The sequence below is a fragment of the Rana temporaria genome, chromosome 1, assembly GCF_905171775.1.
Source record: "Rana temporaria chromosome 1, aRanTem1.1, whole genome shotgun sequence".
Lineage (NCBI taxonomy): Eukaryota > Metazoa > Chordata > Amphibia > Anura > Ranidae > Rana > Rana temporaria.
This window is the reverse complement of record NC_053489.1, coordinates 58955899-58969562: the sequence shown is the minus strand read 5'-3', so window position 1 is coordinate 58969562 and position 13664 is coordinate 58955899. Positions and strand designations below refer to the sequence as shown.

The window sequence follows — 13664 nt, the reverse complement described above, 5'->3', positions numbered from 1 at the left end:
TGTGCGTTTTATGGAGCGTTTTTGGCTCCATAGACTTCAATAGAATTGCAAAAATGCATGGAAAACACATGTACTATATATGCATTTTTGATGCATTTCCTGCTTCACCAGACACCTCTTCACAGCAACATTTACAGCTGTACAGACAGAAGATTTTTTATCCTTAGGCCCCATACACACGAGAGGATTTATCCGTTTCCGCGGATAAATCCTCTCGAGGATTTGTGCGGATTTCCATGCGATGGAGTGTACTCACCATCGCATTGAAATCCGCGCCGAAATCCTCTGGCGATGACGTGTCGCGCCGTCGCCGCGATTATGACACAGCGACGTGCGCGACGCTGTCATATAAGGAATTCCACGCATGCGTCGAATCATTACGACGCATGCGGGGGATCCCTTCGGACGGATGGATCCGGTGAGTCTATACAGACCAGCGGATCCATCCGTTGGGATGGATTCCAGCGGATAGATTTGATAGCATGTCAGCAAATATTTATCTGCTGGAAATCCATCCCAGGGGATAAATATCCGCGGAAACAGATCCGCTGGCGTGTACACACCATAGGATCTATCCGCTGAAACCCATTCACTGGGATTTTTCAGCGGATGGATTCAATCGTGTGTATGGGGCCTTATGCAAACTTTTCAAACAAAGGACCAGTTTATTGTCCTTCAGGCTTAAAGCGGAGTTCCACCCAAAAATGGAACTTCCGCTTAATCCACTCCTCGGCATGTAATTTTTTTGGGGGGGGGGGGCTTCAGGAGGAGTGGGACTTCCTGTCCCACTTCCTCCTTCCGCCAAGGGGCTGGTAAGGCGAATAGCTTAATCGCCTTACTGCAGCCCCTCCCTGTAGGCGATCGCCTGTCCAATCGGACGGCGCAGCTCCGCTCGCGCATGCGCAATGACGCTCGCGCATGCGCAGTGGGTGCCCGGCCATGAAGCCGAAAGCTGTCACAGCCAGGTGCCCACACTTGGAATAAAGACGCCGGCCGGAGAGGGGGGAGAGGAGCGGAGCCCCGGCCGGCGCGTCGCTGGAACCGTTGAGCAGGTAAGTGTCTGTTTATTAAAAGCCAGCCGCTACACTTTTTTTGTAGCTGCTGACTTTTAATAAACATAAAAAAAGGCTGGAACACTCCCATTTAAGGAGGGCCAGATTGTGGTCAGCAGAGGCAGAAAATGTCACGGGCCCAGCATAAGTGAGAATAAATATGGCCTTTGGGTTAGTGGTCAAAAGGAGTAGGAGTAGTGTCTTTATTAGTAGGAGGAATAGTATTCCATCACTGTTATGGAAGAAATAGTGCCCCACTGTTGGTGTCAGTGGGAGGAATAGTGCCTCATATCAGTGGGAGGAATAGTGCCTCATATCAGTGGGAGGAATAGTGCCCCAAGGGCCAGATAAAGGCTAGCAAGGGGCCACGTCTGGCCCTTGGGCCGCAGTTTGGAGACCCCTGCATTAGGATATTCTAATGTGTATAGCAGCCCCCCCTCTAATACTTGCCTAAGCCCCAGCTATGTCCACAAGTTCCTTGGCCATCCAGGACTCTCCCTCCTGATTGGCTGAGACACAGCAGCGGCGCTATTGGCTCCTGGAGCTGTCAATCAAAGTCAGTTAGCCAATCAGGAGAGAAAGGGGGCAGAGCCGAACAGCAGCTCTGTGTCTGAATGGACACACGAAGCTGCAGCTCAGTTCGGGTGCCCCCATAGCAAACTCACTTTAAAGTAGGACTACAGTGGAACCTTGGATTACGAGCATAAACCGTTCCAGGAGAATGCTTGTAATCCAAAGCACTCGCATATCAAAGCGAGTTTCCTCATAGAAGTCAATGGAAACGAACATAATATATTCCACGTTGACTTCTATGGCACGTAATACCGTAGGTAGCCAGAGGTGGGGGGGCGCTGGAGAGACTCTGAAATATTTGTAGATCGTTCGTTCGGCTGCCCTCGGAAAGGCTTGAGAACGGAGTATTTCTGAGTGTCTCTGAGTATTTCCAAATGGCTCCGGTCGGCACCGGCACCCCCCCGCACCTCTGACCAAATGCGGTACTGCACAACGCAGAGGCTTGAATCCTGTTCGTTTTGTGAGACAACACTTGCAAACCGAGTCAGGATTTGAAAAAAAATATTGCTTGTAACCCTTAACCGCGTTACTCGCAATCCGAGGTTCCACTGTGTAGGCAAAACTTTTTTCTTTTTTTTTCATTTTGTATAGCATAAGGGAGAGTAAAGCCGTGTACACACGATCGGTTTGTTTGATGAAAACAGACTGATTCATCGGACAAACCGATCGTGTGTGGGTCCCATCGGTTTGTTTTACATCGGTGAAAAAAAATAGAACATGGATCTTTGCGGAGGTGGACGATTACGGGTGTCAGCGGATAGTCATCCGCTGACACTCGTAATCACATAGGGACCAATGTATGTCCCGTTTTCATCCACAACGGATGGATGAAAATGCAGACATACGGTCCGCACGTCTGAAAGGGGCCTAACTCTCCGCCCCCCGGCTACTGCTGGGTGGGGAGCGGAGGAAGATCACTCCGCCAGGGAAGGCAAGGAGATAAGCAGGCAGGCAGCTGGCTGGGACTTAAGCCAAGGCAGAAGAACATGCGAGCGGAGCTGAATGGGCACCCGAAATGGAAGTAATATTTCCTCCGCTCCGACCAGCACATGATCATCAGAAAGGGCACAAATAATGGAAAAAAATACACCTCCCTAAGCTAGTAGGAGCGGCAAGGTGGGGGGTGCGTAATTCAGATTTTTTTTTTTATTCTGCACTGCAGACTGCCCCAGCCCCTGTTCAAATACAATCTGGGGACAAAACTGGGGATGTCTGGTCATGTGTGTGATTAGAAGTCGGTATATCCCTGTATGTTGTGGTCGAAATTGAATGGATGATTTAGGTTTGTCCTCCTATTACACAGATTGTTCAATCAGCTTGTATAGTGTATGGCCAGCCTTGGATCTTATGCCGCGGACACACAACCATTTTTCAGCATGAAAAAAACGTTGTTTTTCAAAAACGTCATTTAACCTCTTAAGGACCGCCTCCTGCACATTTACGTCGGTAGAATGGCACGGCTGGGCACAAGCACGTACCTGTACGTCCTCTTTAAGTGCCCAGCCGCGCCCGCAAACCCGGTCCCAAGCTCCGTGACCCGCAGACCTGATCGCCGCTGGAGTTCCCGCGATCGGTCCCCGGAGCTGAAGAAACACAGCTTCCCCGTTCTTCACTGTGGCACTATCATTGATTGTGTGTTCCCTGATATAGGGAAGCACGATCAATGACGTCACACGTCCAGCCCCACCCCCCTACAGTTAGAAACACATATGAGGTCACACTTAACCCCTTTAGCGCCCCCTAGTTAACTCCCAAACTGCAATTGTCATTTTCACAGTAAACAATGCATTTTTATATCATTTTTTGTGTCAAAATTGTCCACTGTGTCCGCCATAATGTCACGGTCACGAAAAAAATCGCTGATCGCCGCCATAAGTAGTAAAAATATATATATTAATAAAAATGCAATAAAACTATCCCCTATTTTGTAAACACTATAAATTTTGCGCAAACCAATCGATAAACGCTTATTGCGATAATTTTTTTTTACCAAAAATAGGTAGAAGAATACGTATCGCCCTAAACCTGAGGAAAAAACGTTTTTTTTATATATTTTTGGGGGATATTTATTATAGCAAAAAGGAAAAAATATTGCATTTTTTTTCAAAATTGTCGCTCTATTTTTGTTTATAGCGCAAAAAATAAAAAAAACGCAGAGGTGATCAAACACCACCAAGAAAGAGAAAGCTCTATTTGTGTTATAAAAGGACATGAATTTTGTTTGGGAGCCACGTCGCACGACCGCGCAATTGTCAGTTAAAGCGACGCAGTGCTGAATCGCAAAAACTGTCCGGGTCCTTTACCTGCATTTTGGTCCAGGGTCTTAAGTGGTTAAAATGATCGTGTGTGGGCTTCACATCATTTTTCAGGTTCTGATGGTATTACAAGTTAAGCATTACAAGTTAAACAGCAATTCTAATATAATTTTTAACTATTTTCACTGCCATCTCCTTCCCTCTAATTAGAACCCCCAAACATTATATATATTTTTATCCTGACACCCTAGAGAATAAAATGGCGATCGTTGCAATACTTTCTGTCACGCCGTATTTGCGCAGCGGTCTTACAAGCGCACTTTTTTGGGAAAAAATTACTTTTTTTAATTAAAAAATAAGACAACAGTAAAGTTATCCCCATTTTTTTAATATTATGAAAGATAATGTTACGCCGAGTAAATTCATCCCCAACATGTCACGCTTAAAAATTGCGTCCGCTCGTGGAATGCCGACAAACTTTTACCCTTTAAAATCTTCATAGGCGACGTTTAAAAAAATCTACAGGTTGCATGTTTTGAGTTACAGAGGAGGACTAGGGCTAGAATTATTGCTCTACCAATTGCGGCGATACCTCACATGTGTGGTTTGAACACCGTTACATATGCGGGCGCTTCTCACGTATGTGTTCGCTTCTGCGCGCAAGCTCGTCGGGACGGGGTGCGCTTTCTGGCTCCTAACTTTTTTAGCTGGCTCCTAGATTCCAAGCAAATTTGTCAAACCCTGCTGTAACAGACAAAAAAGCGCAAATCGTCTTTTACTAACAAGGAATCAGCTAAAGCAGCCCAAAGGCGAATGGAACTTCCCCTTTATAGTGCCGTCGTACGTGTTGTACGTCACCGCGCTTTGCTAGATCATTTTTTAAAAGCGATGGTGTGTGGGCAACGTCGTTTTCATGATGAAGTTGGGAAAACGTCGTTTTTTCGACATGCTGAAAAATGATCGTGTGTACGCGGCATTACTGAAATTTGCATCCATGTAATTCTTGCTGCGTTGCGTGTTTAGCAGAATGTTGCCTCCGGTTTTCCTGCGTCATTATTGCGGTCAGCGGCCTTGATGAAAGTGTTGCTGTAAATGTGACCCTGAGCACGTTGGTGAACAATTATTGTATAACGGCTCATCTGGCAGCTTTGCTGGGACTTATTCATTTCATCAGCCGCTTACAGATCTCTCTCTCTCCTCTCTCTCTCTCTGATCCTGTTGTTTCAGTTTTGCATCTGCCAAGAGCAGCAAACCAGCCCATCCCAGTCTGATCCAGTGTGAGTCGGTCGCCCCCGCCCTCCCCGTGCAGCTGCAGGCTGGTGTCCAGCAGGCCCAGGAGAGTGGGGCGGGTAGGCGGCACTGTCCACACTTGCTGTGTGATTAGCATGACGCTCAGTTCATTGACCTTTGCCAGGCGCTGAGCCTCAGCCTAATACAGCTCTCCTGTATGTGTCATCGCCAACGCGGGTCGGGTCACTAGGCTGGATGAGCGGCGATAACTGCGATCGGTTATTTTTAGGACGTCGTTTTCTCATGGAGCCATTCTGTTTATATAGGAAATTTATAGAACTGCAATTTTAGTTTATTTTTTATTTTTTTGCATTTTAGATTTCTCAGCACATGACAGATTTTACAATTTTTATTTAGTTCACTCTTTTTTACCCTCCTTGTTTGAAAATCAAAAAACCTTATGCAGTAGAACCTCCTGGTCGCTCCTCAATCGTAACTCTGAATCTACGCCGGCGTTAATTTAAAGCGGATGTGCCACTAAAAAAAAATATTAAAAGCCAGCAGCTACAAATACTGCAGCTGCTGACTTTTAATATAAGGACACTTACCTGTCCTGGAGTCCAGCGCCGTCCGCAGCAGATGACGAGCGATCGCTGCTCCCCCCGCCATCCTCAGTGAGGGAACCAGGAAGTGAAGCGCTCCGGCTTCACTGCCCGGTTCCCTACGGCGCATGCGCGAGTCGCGCTGCGCCCGCCGATTGGCTCCCGCTGTGTGCTGGGAGCTGAGTGTTCCCAGCATACAACGGGGGACGGACGGGAAGCAAGGAAAAAACCCGTCTTTTGCCCATATCGTAGGGCCGGAAGTGGGTGCAGATACCTGTCTGTAGACAGGTATCTGCACCCCCCTCCCCCCTGAAAGGTGTCAAATGTGACACCGGAGGGGGGGAGGGTGCCGATCAGCGCGACTTCACTTTAGAGTGGAGATCCGCTTTACGCGTATTCTGGAAACCAGATATGCTTAAATTAGGCTAAGATACGAGCGGCGTAATTCTCCTACGCCGTCGTATCTTAAAGTGTCATTTTTAGGCTGGCCGCTAGGTGGTGCTTCCGTTGAGTTTGGCGTAGAATATGTAATTGACTAGATACGCCGATTCACGAACGTACGTGCGCCCGTCGCAGTAAAGATACGCCGTTTCTGTAAGAGATACGCAGCATAAAGATAAAGATGCCCCTAGGAGGCGTAGTCAATGTTAAGTATGGCCGTCGTTCCCGCGTCGAAATTTGAAAATTTTACATCGTTGGGGCTGGACGTAATTTACGTTCACGTCGAAACCAATACGTCCTTGCAGCGTACTTTGGAGCAATGCACACTGGGATATGTACATGGACGGCGCATGCGCTGTTCGTAAAAAACGTCAATCACGTCGGGTCACGAGTAATTAACATAAAACACGCCCCCATCCTCATTTGAATTGGGCGCGCTTACGCCGGCTGCATTTACGCTACGCCGCCGTAAGTTAGGAGGCAAGTACTTTGTAAATACAGTACTTGCCTCTCTGACTTAAGGCGGCGTAGCCTAAATACGATACGCTACGCCGCCTTAAAGTTGCGGCAGCGTCTCTGAATCTAGGTAATAATGTATATAATCATTTTATTTATATACATACATAGAGAGACACACACACAGTATCTCTCAAAAGTGAGTACACCCCTAAGTGAAAATGTCCAAATTGGGCCGAATTAGCCATTTTCCCTGTAAAACTTTAGTGTTACAAGGGAAACACTAACGGGTCACAGAAAGAATCGCTAATTTTGCCCAATTTGATAATTTTCCCTTAGGGGTGTACTCACTTTTGTTGGCAGCGGTTTAGACATTAATGGCTGTGTTGAGTTATTTTGAGGGGACAGCAAATGTACACTGTTATACAAGCTGTACACTCACTACTTTACATTGTAGCAAAGTGTCATTTCTTCAGTGTTGTCACATGAAAAGATACAAGAAAATATTTACAAAAATGTGAGGGGTGTATTGGCATGCACAGTGCCTTGAAAAAGTATTCGTACCCCTTGAAATTTTCCACATTTTGTCATGTTACAACCAAAAATTTTAAATGTATTTTATTGGGATTTTATGTGATAGACCCCTCTTCTGCAATTAGCGGACCTCCAGCTGTTGCAAAACTACAAGTCCCATCATGCCTCTGCCTCTGGGTGTCATGCTTGTTGCTGTCAGAGTCTTGCTATGCCTCATGGGACTTGTAGTTCTGCAACAGCTGGAGGTCCGCTAATTGCAGATAGACCAACACAAAGTGGCACATAATTGTGAAGTGGAAGGAAAATGATAAATGGTTTTCAATTTATTTATTTTTTGCAAATAAATATGTGAGAAGTGTGGGGTACATTTGTATTCAGCCCCCCTGAGTCAATACTTTGTAGAACCTCCTTTCACTGCAAGACTTTTTGGGGATGTCTCTACCAGCTTTGTACATCTAGAGCAGGGGTGGCAATCTCAAATTCATCGGGGGCCGCATTAGCAGTATGGTTGCCCTCAAGGGCCGGTTGTATCTGTAAGACTACGTGTCCACTATTATCATAAATAATTATCACTGCATTTGTTTATTACTGGTTTTATGGAGCGCAGGGTTCAGGAGTTTGTTGCGTACGAAATGCAGGATACAGGAGTATGCTATGGACCGTGTGCAATATCTGACCTCTGCTCCCTCCCCTCTCCTTCCATCCTCCCATCCACCCTGAGATGGGGTGGGATGAGATGGGATGGGATGGGATGGGGTCAGGATAGGGGTGGATGGGATGGGGGGGGGTGGGTGCCGTAGAATGGGATGGAGACAGGATGGGGTGGTATAGGATGGCATGGGGTGGGGGTGGAGTGGGATGGGATGGGGGTGGGGTAGGATGGAATGAGATGGGATGGGGTATGGTGGGGTGGGAAAGGATGGGATGGGCTACCTGACATACATGGACCTACCTGACATACACAATGACTTCACCTACCTGACATGCATTAACCTACCTGACATACATAGACCTACCTGACAAAGATAGACCTACCTGACAAAGAAAGACCTACCTGACATACATGGACCTACCTGACATACACAATAACTTCACCTACCTGACATACATGTAACATGGACCTACCTGACATACACAATGACTTCACCTACCTGACATGCATGTAACATGGACCTACCTGACATGCACCCATCATGTGTCACGGCAGCCAGCCAGAAAGGAGGGGAGGAGAGGAGAGCCGCCTGCCCGACCCGGTGTGTTGTCATATTCTTCTCCCTATCGCACCGGGATCTTTCTTTACAGTGGAGGCTTGTAATTGCCGCCTTCTGGAGTCTGTGGTGCCTATGATGGACGTCACACGTCCCGCGGTCCCGGGATTGGATCTCTGGGACGTCCATCATAGGAGCCGAGTGTACCAAGATGGCCGACCGCTCCGGAGCAAGGCCGAAGCCGCGGCCTTTCCTAAGACCGAGGCAGCGGTGCGCTCCGCAGATTACGGATCGGTCACGATCCGTTGCACCACTAGTGGCAACGGACGGCCCGTTGCGCAGGCCACATGGCAAGGTCTGGCAGGCCAGATTCGGCCCGCGGGCCTTGTGTTTGCCACCCCTGATCTAGAGAGTGACATTGTTGCCCATTCTTCTTTACAAAATTGCTCAAGCTCTGTCAGATTGGATGGAGAGCGTCTATGCTAACAGCAATTTTGAAGTCTTGCCACAGATTCTCATTTGGATTTAGGTCTGGACTTTGACTGGGCCATTCTAACACATGAATATGCTTTCTAAACCATTCCATTGTAGCTCTGGCTGTATGTTTAGGGTCGTTGTCCTGCTGGAAGGTGAACCTCCATCCCAGTCTCAAGTCTTTTACAGACTCTAACAGGTTTTCTTCTAAGATTGCCCTGTATTTGGCTCCATCCATCTTCCCATCAACTCTTACCAGCTTCCCTGTCCCTGCTGAAGAAAAGCATCCCCACAACATGATGTTGCTACCACCAGTTGATTGTTTACATCATGTCCATTGAGCTGTGTTTGTTCTTGTGTCTAGGCTCTATGGAAGGACATACAGAAAACAATTGTATTCTATGTGCCCTGGTCACACCATAATGCTGTAGTAGATGGATATCTCCTATCTATCAAAGAAAAAATAAATATATATATATATATATATATTAGGGCTGTGCAAATTAACTTTTAATTAATCGATTAATCTTTAATTTTTTTGATCGAGCAAAATCTTTTTGATTGATTAAAATTCTTTTGATTGGTACTCACCTCTCCGCCGGCTTCTGGGCCTTCAGGGAGTTCCGTCGGAGATCCAGTAACGTCACAGACACCGGCGGGGCTTGCCGTGTCCATCTGAAGGGCTCCTTTGCTGTGCCTTCATATCTGCATGCCGGCGGGACCTTACTATCTGCCACACGCAAGGGCTGTTACACTTCCCTCTATCACTTCCCTCTATAAACTTGGGATTCTACAACCACCAACTGGGAGTTGTGATAGTTCCCTTCACGGGACATCTACATGCTAACGGACTGATGTTAACCTCTCCTCATCTTGATTCAGCAGTGGTATCGTTGTACACATTTTTATACCAGTATCATACTTAGCTACAAGTTTTTATGACTGCTTTTGGTACCGTTTGGTATTACTCGCACCATTTTTACAGTTTATGTAGCTACATCGATTTTATCTCCAGTGCAATATTTATTTTGTTACCTACTTGAAGACTATAAAAGTTTGAATGCTATTCCCATCGAGCGCTGCCTTTGTGTGTTTTTTGTATCCTGCTATCCATTTTCCCAGTTGTTGGTAGCTGCACTGGGAATCAGCCTGCAAGGAGATCAGCTAAAAGTAGTTGGATCTGTATGTGCGTTATAATTAATCGAAATTAGGAGAGAGAGAGAGAGACGTTCAGAATGGAGTAAGCACATTCATCACGCTGTAACAGACAGAAAATCGTGAATCGTCTTTTACTAACAGGAAATCAGCTAAAGCAGCCCAAAGGGTGGCGCCATCCGCATGGAACTTCCCCTTTATAGTGCCATCGTACGTGTTGTACGTCACCGCGCTTTGCTAGAGCATTTTTTTTTTAACGATCGTGTGTGGGCAACGTCGTTTTAATCAAGAAGTTGAGTTAGAGCCTGAAAAATGCTATTTACAAGACGAAAAATGATCGTGTGTACAGGGCATTACAGTGCTTTCCAGCCTCCATGGGGATCCCAAGTGTATGGCACATACAGTACATATTTATATTGGTCCAAGCTGGGCCTGTGTAAAAACTGCCATTTCTAAATTTCAGCTTCAAACCGGAGGTCTGCTGATTTTATTTTATTTTTTTAAAGTCCGCAGCTACAAATACAGCAGCTGCTGACTTTTAAAAGGACACTTGCATGTCCAGTGCGCCCACGATGTTGGCACCCGAAGCCAAGCTCGGGTGCTGCCGCCACCATCTTCGGTAAGGAAATTGGGAAGTGAAGCCGGATTCACTTCCTGGTTCCCTACTGTGCATGCGCGAGTCGCGCGGCCCGATCTGAATGGTCCCCGCTGTCTTCTGGGACCTGTGTGTCTCCCAGAAGACAGCAGGGGCTGGACATGGCATACATAACTGCAGATAATGCGGCTATCTTTGCCCGGAAGTGGGTGCAAATACCTGCTCCCCCTGAAAGGTGCTAAATGTGACCCCGGAAGGGGGGGGGGGAGGAAGCCGGACAGCGGAAGTTCCTTTTTTGTGTGGACCTCCACTTTAAAGTGTGGTGCATATTGACAGGGCTTGAAATTTCATCTGAGCGATTGGTGTCGCCTACTCCAGGATGTCCATATCTTATGGAGATGGGGTGGGGTGATAAATTATCTGTGTCCTACGCCCCCTGGTGGATTAGGGGGGGAGGTGATGAATCATCTGTGTCCTACGCCCCCTGGTGGATTAGGGGGGGAGGTGATAAATCATCTGTGTCCTACGCCCCCTGGTGGATTAGGGGGGGAGGTGATAAATCATATGTGTCCTACGCCCCCTGGTGGATTAGGGGGGGAGGTGATGAATCATCTGTGTCCTACGCCCCCTGGTGGATTAGGGGGGAGGTGATAAATCATCTGTGTCCTACGCCCCCTGGTGGATTAGGGGGGGAGGTGATAAATCATATGTGTCCTACGCCCCCTGGTGGATTAGGGGGGGAGGTGATGAATCATCTGTGTCCTACGCCCCCTGGTGGATTATCATGGATCACAGAGAGGGCTATAAAAGTTCTACTGTACGTAAATCATATTGTGTATGGCACCATACAAAAATGATGCATAATTTAGTAATCCTCCCACAAGATTTTAATTACGAAGCGGAATGTGTAGACATAAAAATCCATTGCTGCATTATTTGACTTTTCTGTGCTGTAAATATTCATTAGATGCTTTGTTCACTCTTTCAGGGTGTGCAATGCTGATACGTGCACAATGTTCATTGATTGGCAGTAACACATCACATGATTTGTCTTTCAGATAATTCATTGCTTGCCCAACCAGCATTTGCACAGGACAAGAAGGAACGCTCATTTAAGGTACAGTTTTTTTTTTGTTTTTTTTACATTTGCAGAATCAACTATTTCAATTTCAGCACAATCACAAGTGGTTGAAGATGTAGAAAAGTTGCTGCATGTATGACCAACCAAAAGGGAGCCTTAAAAAGTAACTTTCCGGGACAGAAAAATAGATTCCGGAGCTTAGGGATGTAATTGGCAAGGATATCCCCGAGATTTTACATATGACCCGCCCAGAAGGAACAAATATAAATTTGTTGTAATAGTGCGACCCTTTCTCTCTGGGAGAGGTGTGTGTGCTGTTATTCACATGTATTCCCCCCCCCATGTTTTATAAGAAATGTCAGTCCAACGTATGGCAGTAAGTATCCCATGATGGCTGTTTCCTGCTTGAACTCAGAACTGATATAGGAGGGTAAATATCTGCTAACAAAGAATGTCGTTTTCTTTTCTTTTACATAATTATGACCGCACATTTATTATATGATGTAACCTACTTTGACAGGGAGAGAATACAAGTAAATAATCCATAAAAGGTGAAGCTACATTATAACCATTCACAATCGTCAGACTATTTCCTTTTGGCCTCATGCACACAGGACATTTTTATTTACTTTCCCTCCCTTTGCTCCATGGGAGGAAAAAGTAGCTGGTAAGATGCACCTAAAAACCTTGTTTTGCATGCGCTTTAAGGCGCGTTATTGCATTCTATTGGCCATATTTATCCTGCCCATTAACATGCATTAACACACCTATTTTTTTTTCCCGCCCAAACGCTCTTCTCCTGAAAGCACTTTCGGGTTTCTTTATCTGCCCCTAAATGCCTGTAAATGCCTAGGTATGTATGGACACCCAGGCTGACATAGAAGGGCATTTAGAGGCCAAAAAAAAAAAGTCAAATGCCTATAAAAGTGTTTTTTGACCTCCTGTGTGCATGAGGCCTTCCACCCAAAAAGTAAAGTTGAGCTTTAAAGGAATTTTTTTTTTTTTTGCCTAAAATTAATGTCTGCAAGGTAGACAGACAGAATAGTGTAATGATTCTGTTAAAAAAACAAGTAAATACCTATTAAATTCCTTCATCTATATCACCTCCGGCGTTCTAGTTTCTGTTCTCTCATTCACTTCCTGGATGGCATCGCTCGTTCATGTAAGAACTACATTTCCCAGTATGAATTGCGGCACGCCCAGTAATTCACACCTCCTGGAAGTCTCTAACACGTAGAGAGCGTCCTGCCACACAGATGTAGTGCCCAGGAGGGGGCGAGCACGTTACTGACCACCGCAGTAAAGCCTCCCTTCACGGTGGTCAGTAAAATCAGACAAGCAGGAAGTGAACAGAACAGAGAAGAAATAGAGCAACTTCTGAGCAAAAACGAACAATGAGGAAGTGAATAGAGGAATGTCTGCAGGTAAAGGATGCTTATTATGAATTTTTTTTTTTTTTTCCTTTACAACCCCTTTAAGCATTCTACAACCCCCCCCCCCCCGCCCAACAACCCATGTCATTTTTCTGGGGGGGAAGGGGCAGCGGGTACCTAATTATGACCGCTCCCGCTCCCACTTCCTCTCGGTGCTGACTTTTAACGACTGGAGCTCCCTTTTAAAATCATACTTTGAGCCCAACTCTCCATTTCAGTCATTTTTAATTATTTTCAGTTGCATTCAAACAAACTGTTTTTTATATCATTTTATTTTATTTTATTTTTTAAGTTTTTTGTTTTTGTAAAGCAGCTACTACTTGAGTTGGAAAGCCTGTCCAGTAACTCAATGGTCTCTCTGCAGAGGTTTGACACGTCTCCCTACTGATTTTAGACCTATAGCAAAGCTCATGATGGAAAAGCTCTGGCTGTAACTCAAGCAGGGGTCAGACCTCTGCAGAGAGATCACTGCTTCCCAGCCACTGAGAGCAAGGGTCCCACTCTGAAGCATGCTGGCAGAGGACAGGCTTTTCAACTATGCTTTTTAAAGAAAACCAATAGTAAACAATTGAAGA

General features: G+C 46.0%; 1 protein-coding gene across 4 annotated transcripts in view; it reads left to right on the top strand.

Annotated features, from left to right (window-relative positions):
- RANBP3L (RAN binding protein 3 like) overlaps positions 1 to 13664 on the top strand; it is an 84430-nt gene that overhangs the window by 29713 nt on the left and 41053 nt on the right. For all 4 annotated transcript variants that reach the window (XR_005747102.1, XM_040338422.1, XM_040338413.1 and 1 more), the window contains exon 2: positions 11634 to 11692. Coding sequence is in view for 3 of the 4 variants with exons in the window: in XM_040338422.1 (XP_040194356.1) it covers positions 11634 to 11692 (59 nt within the window). In the remaining variant the exon portion in view is untranslated. The remainder of the gene's footprint in view (positions 1 to 11633; positions 11693 to 13664) is intronic.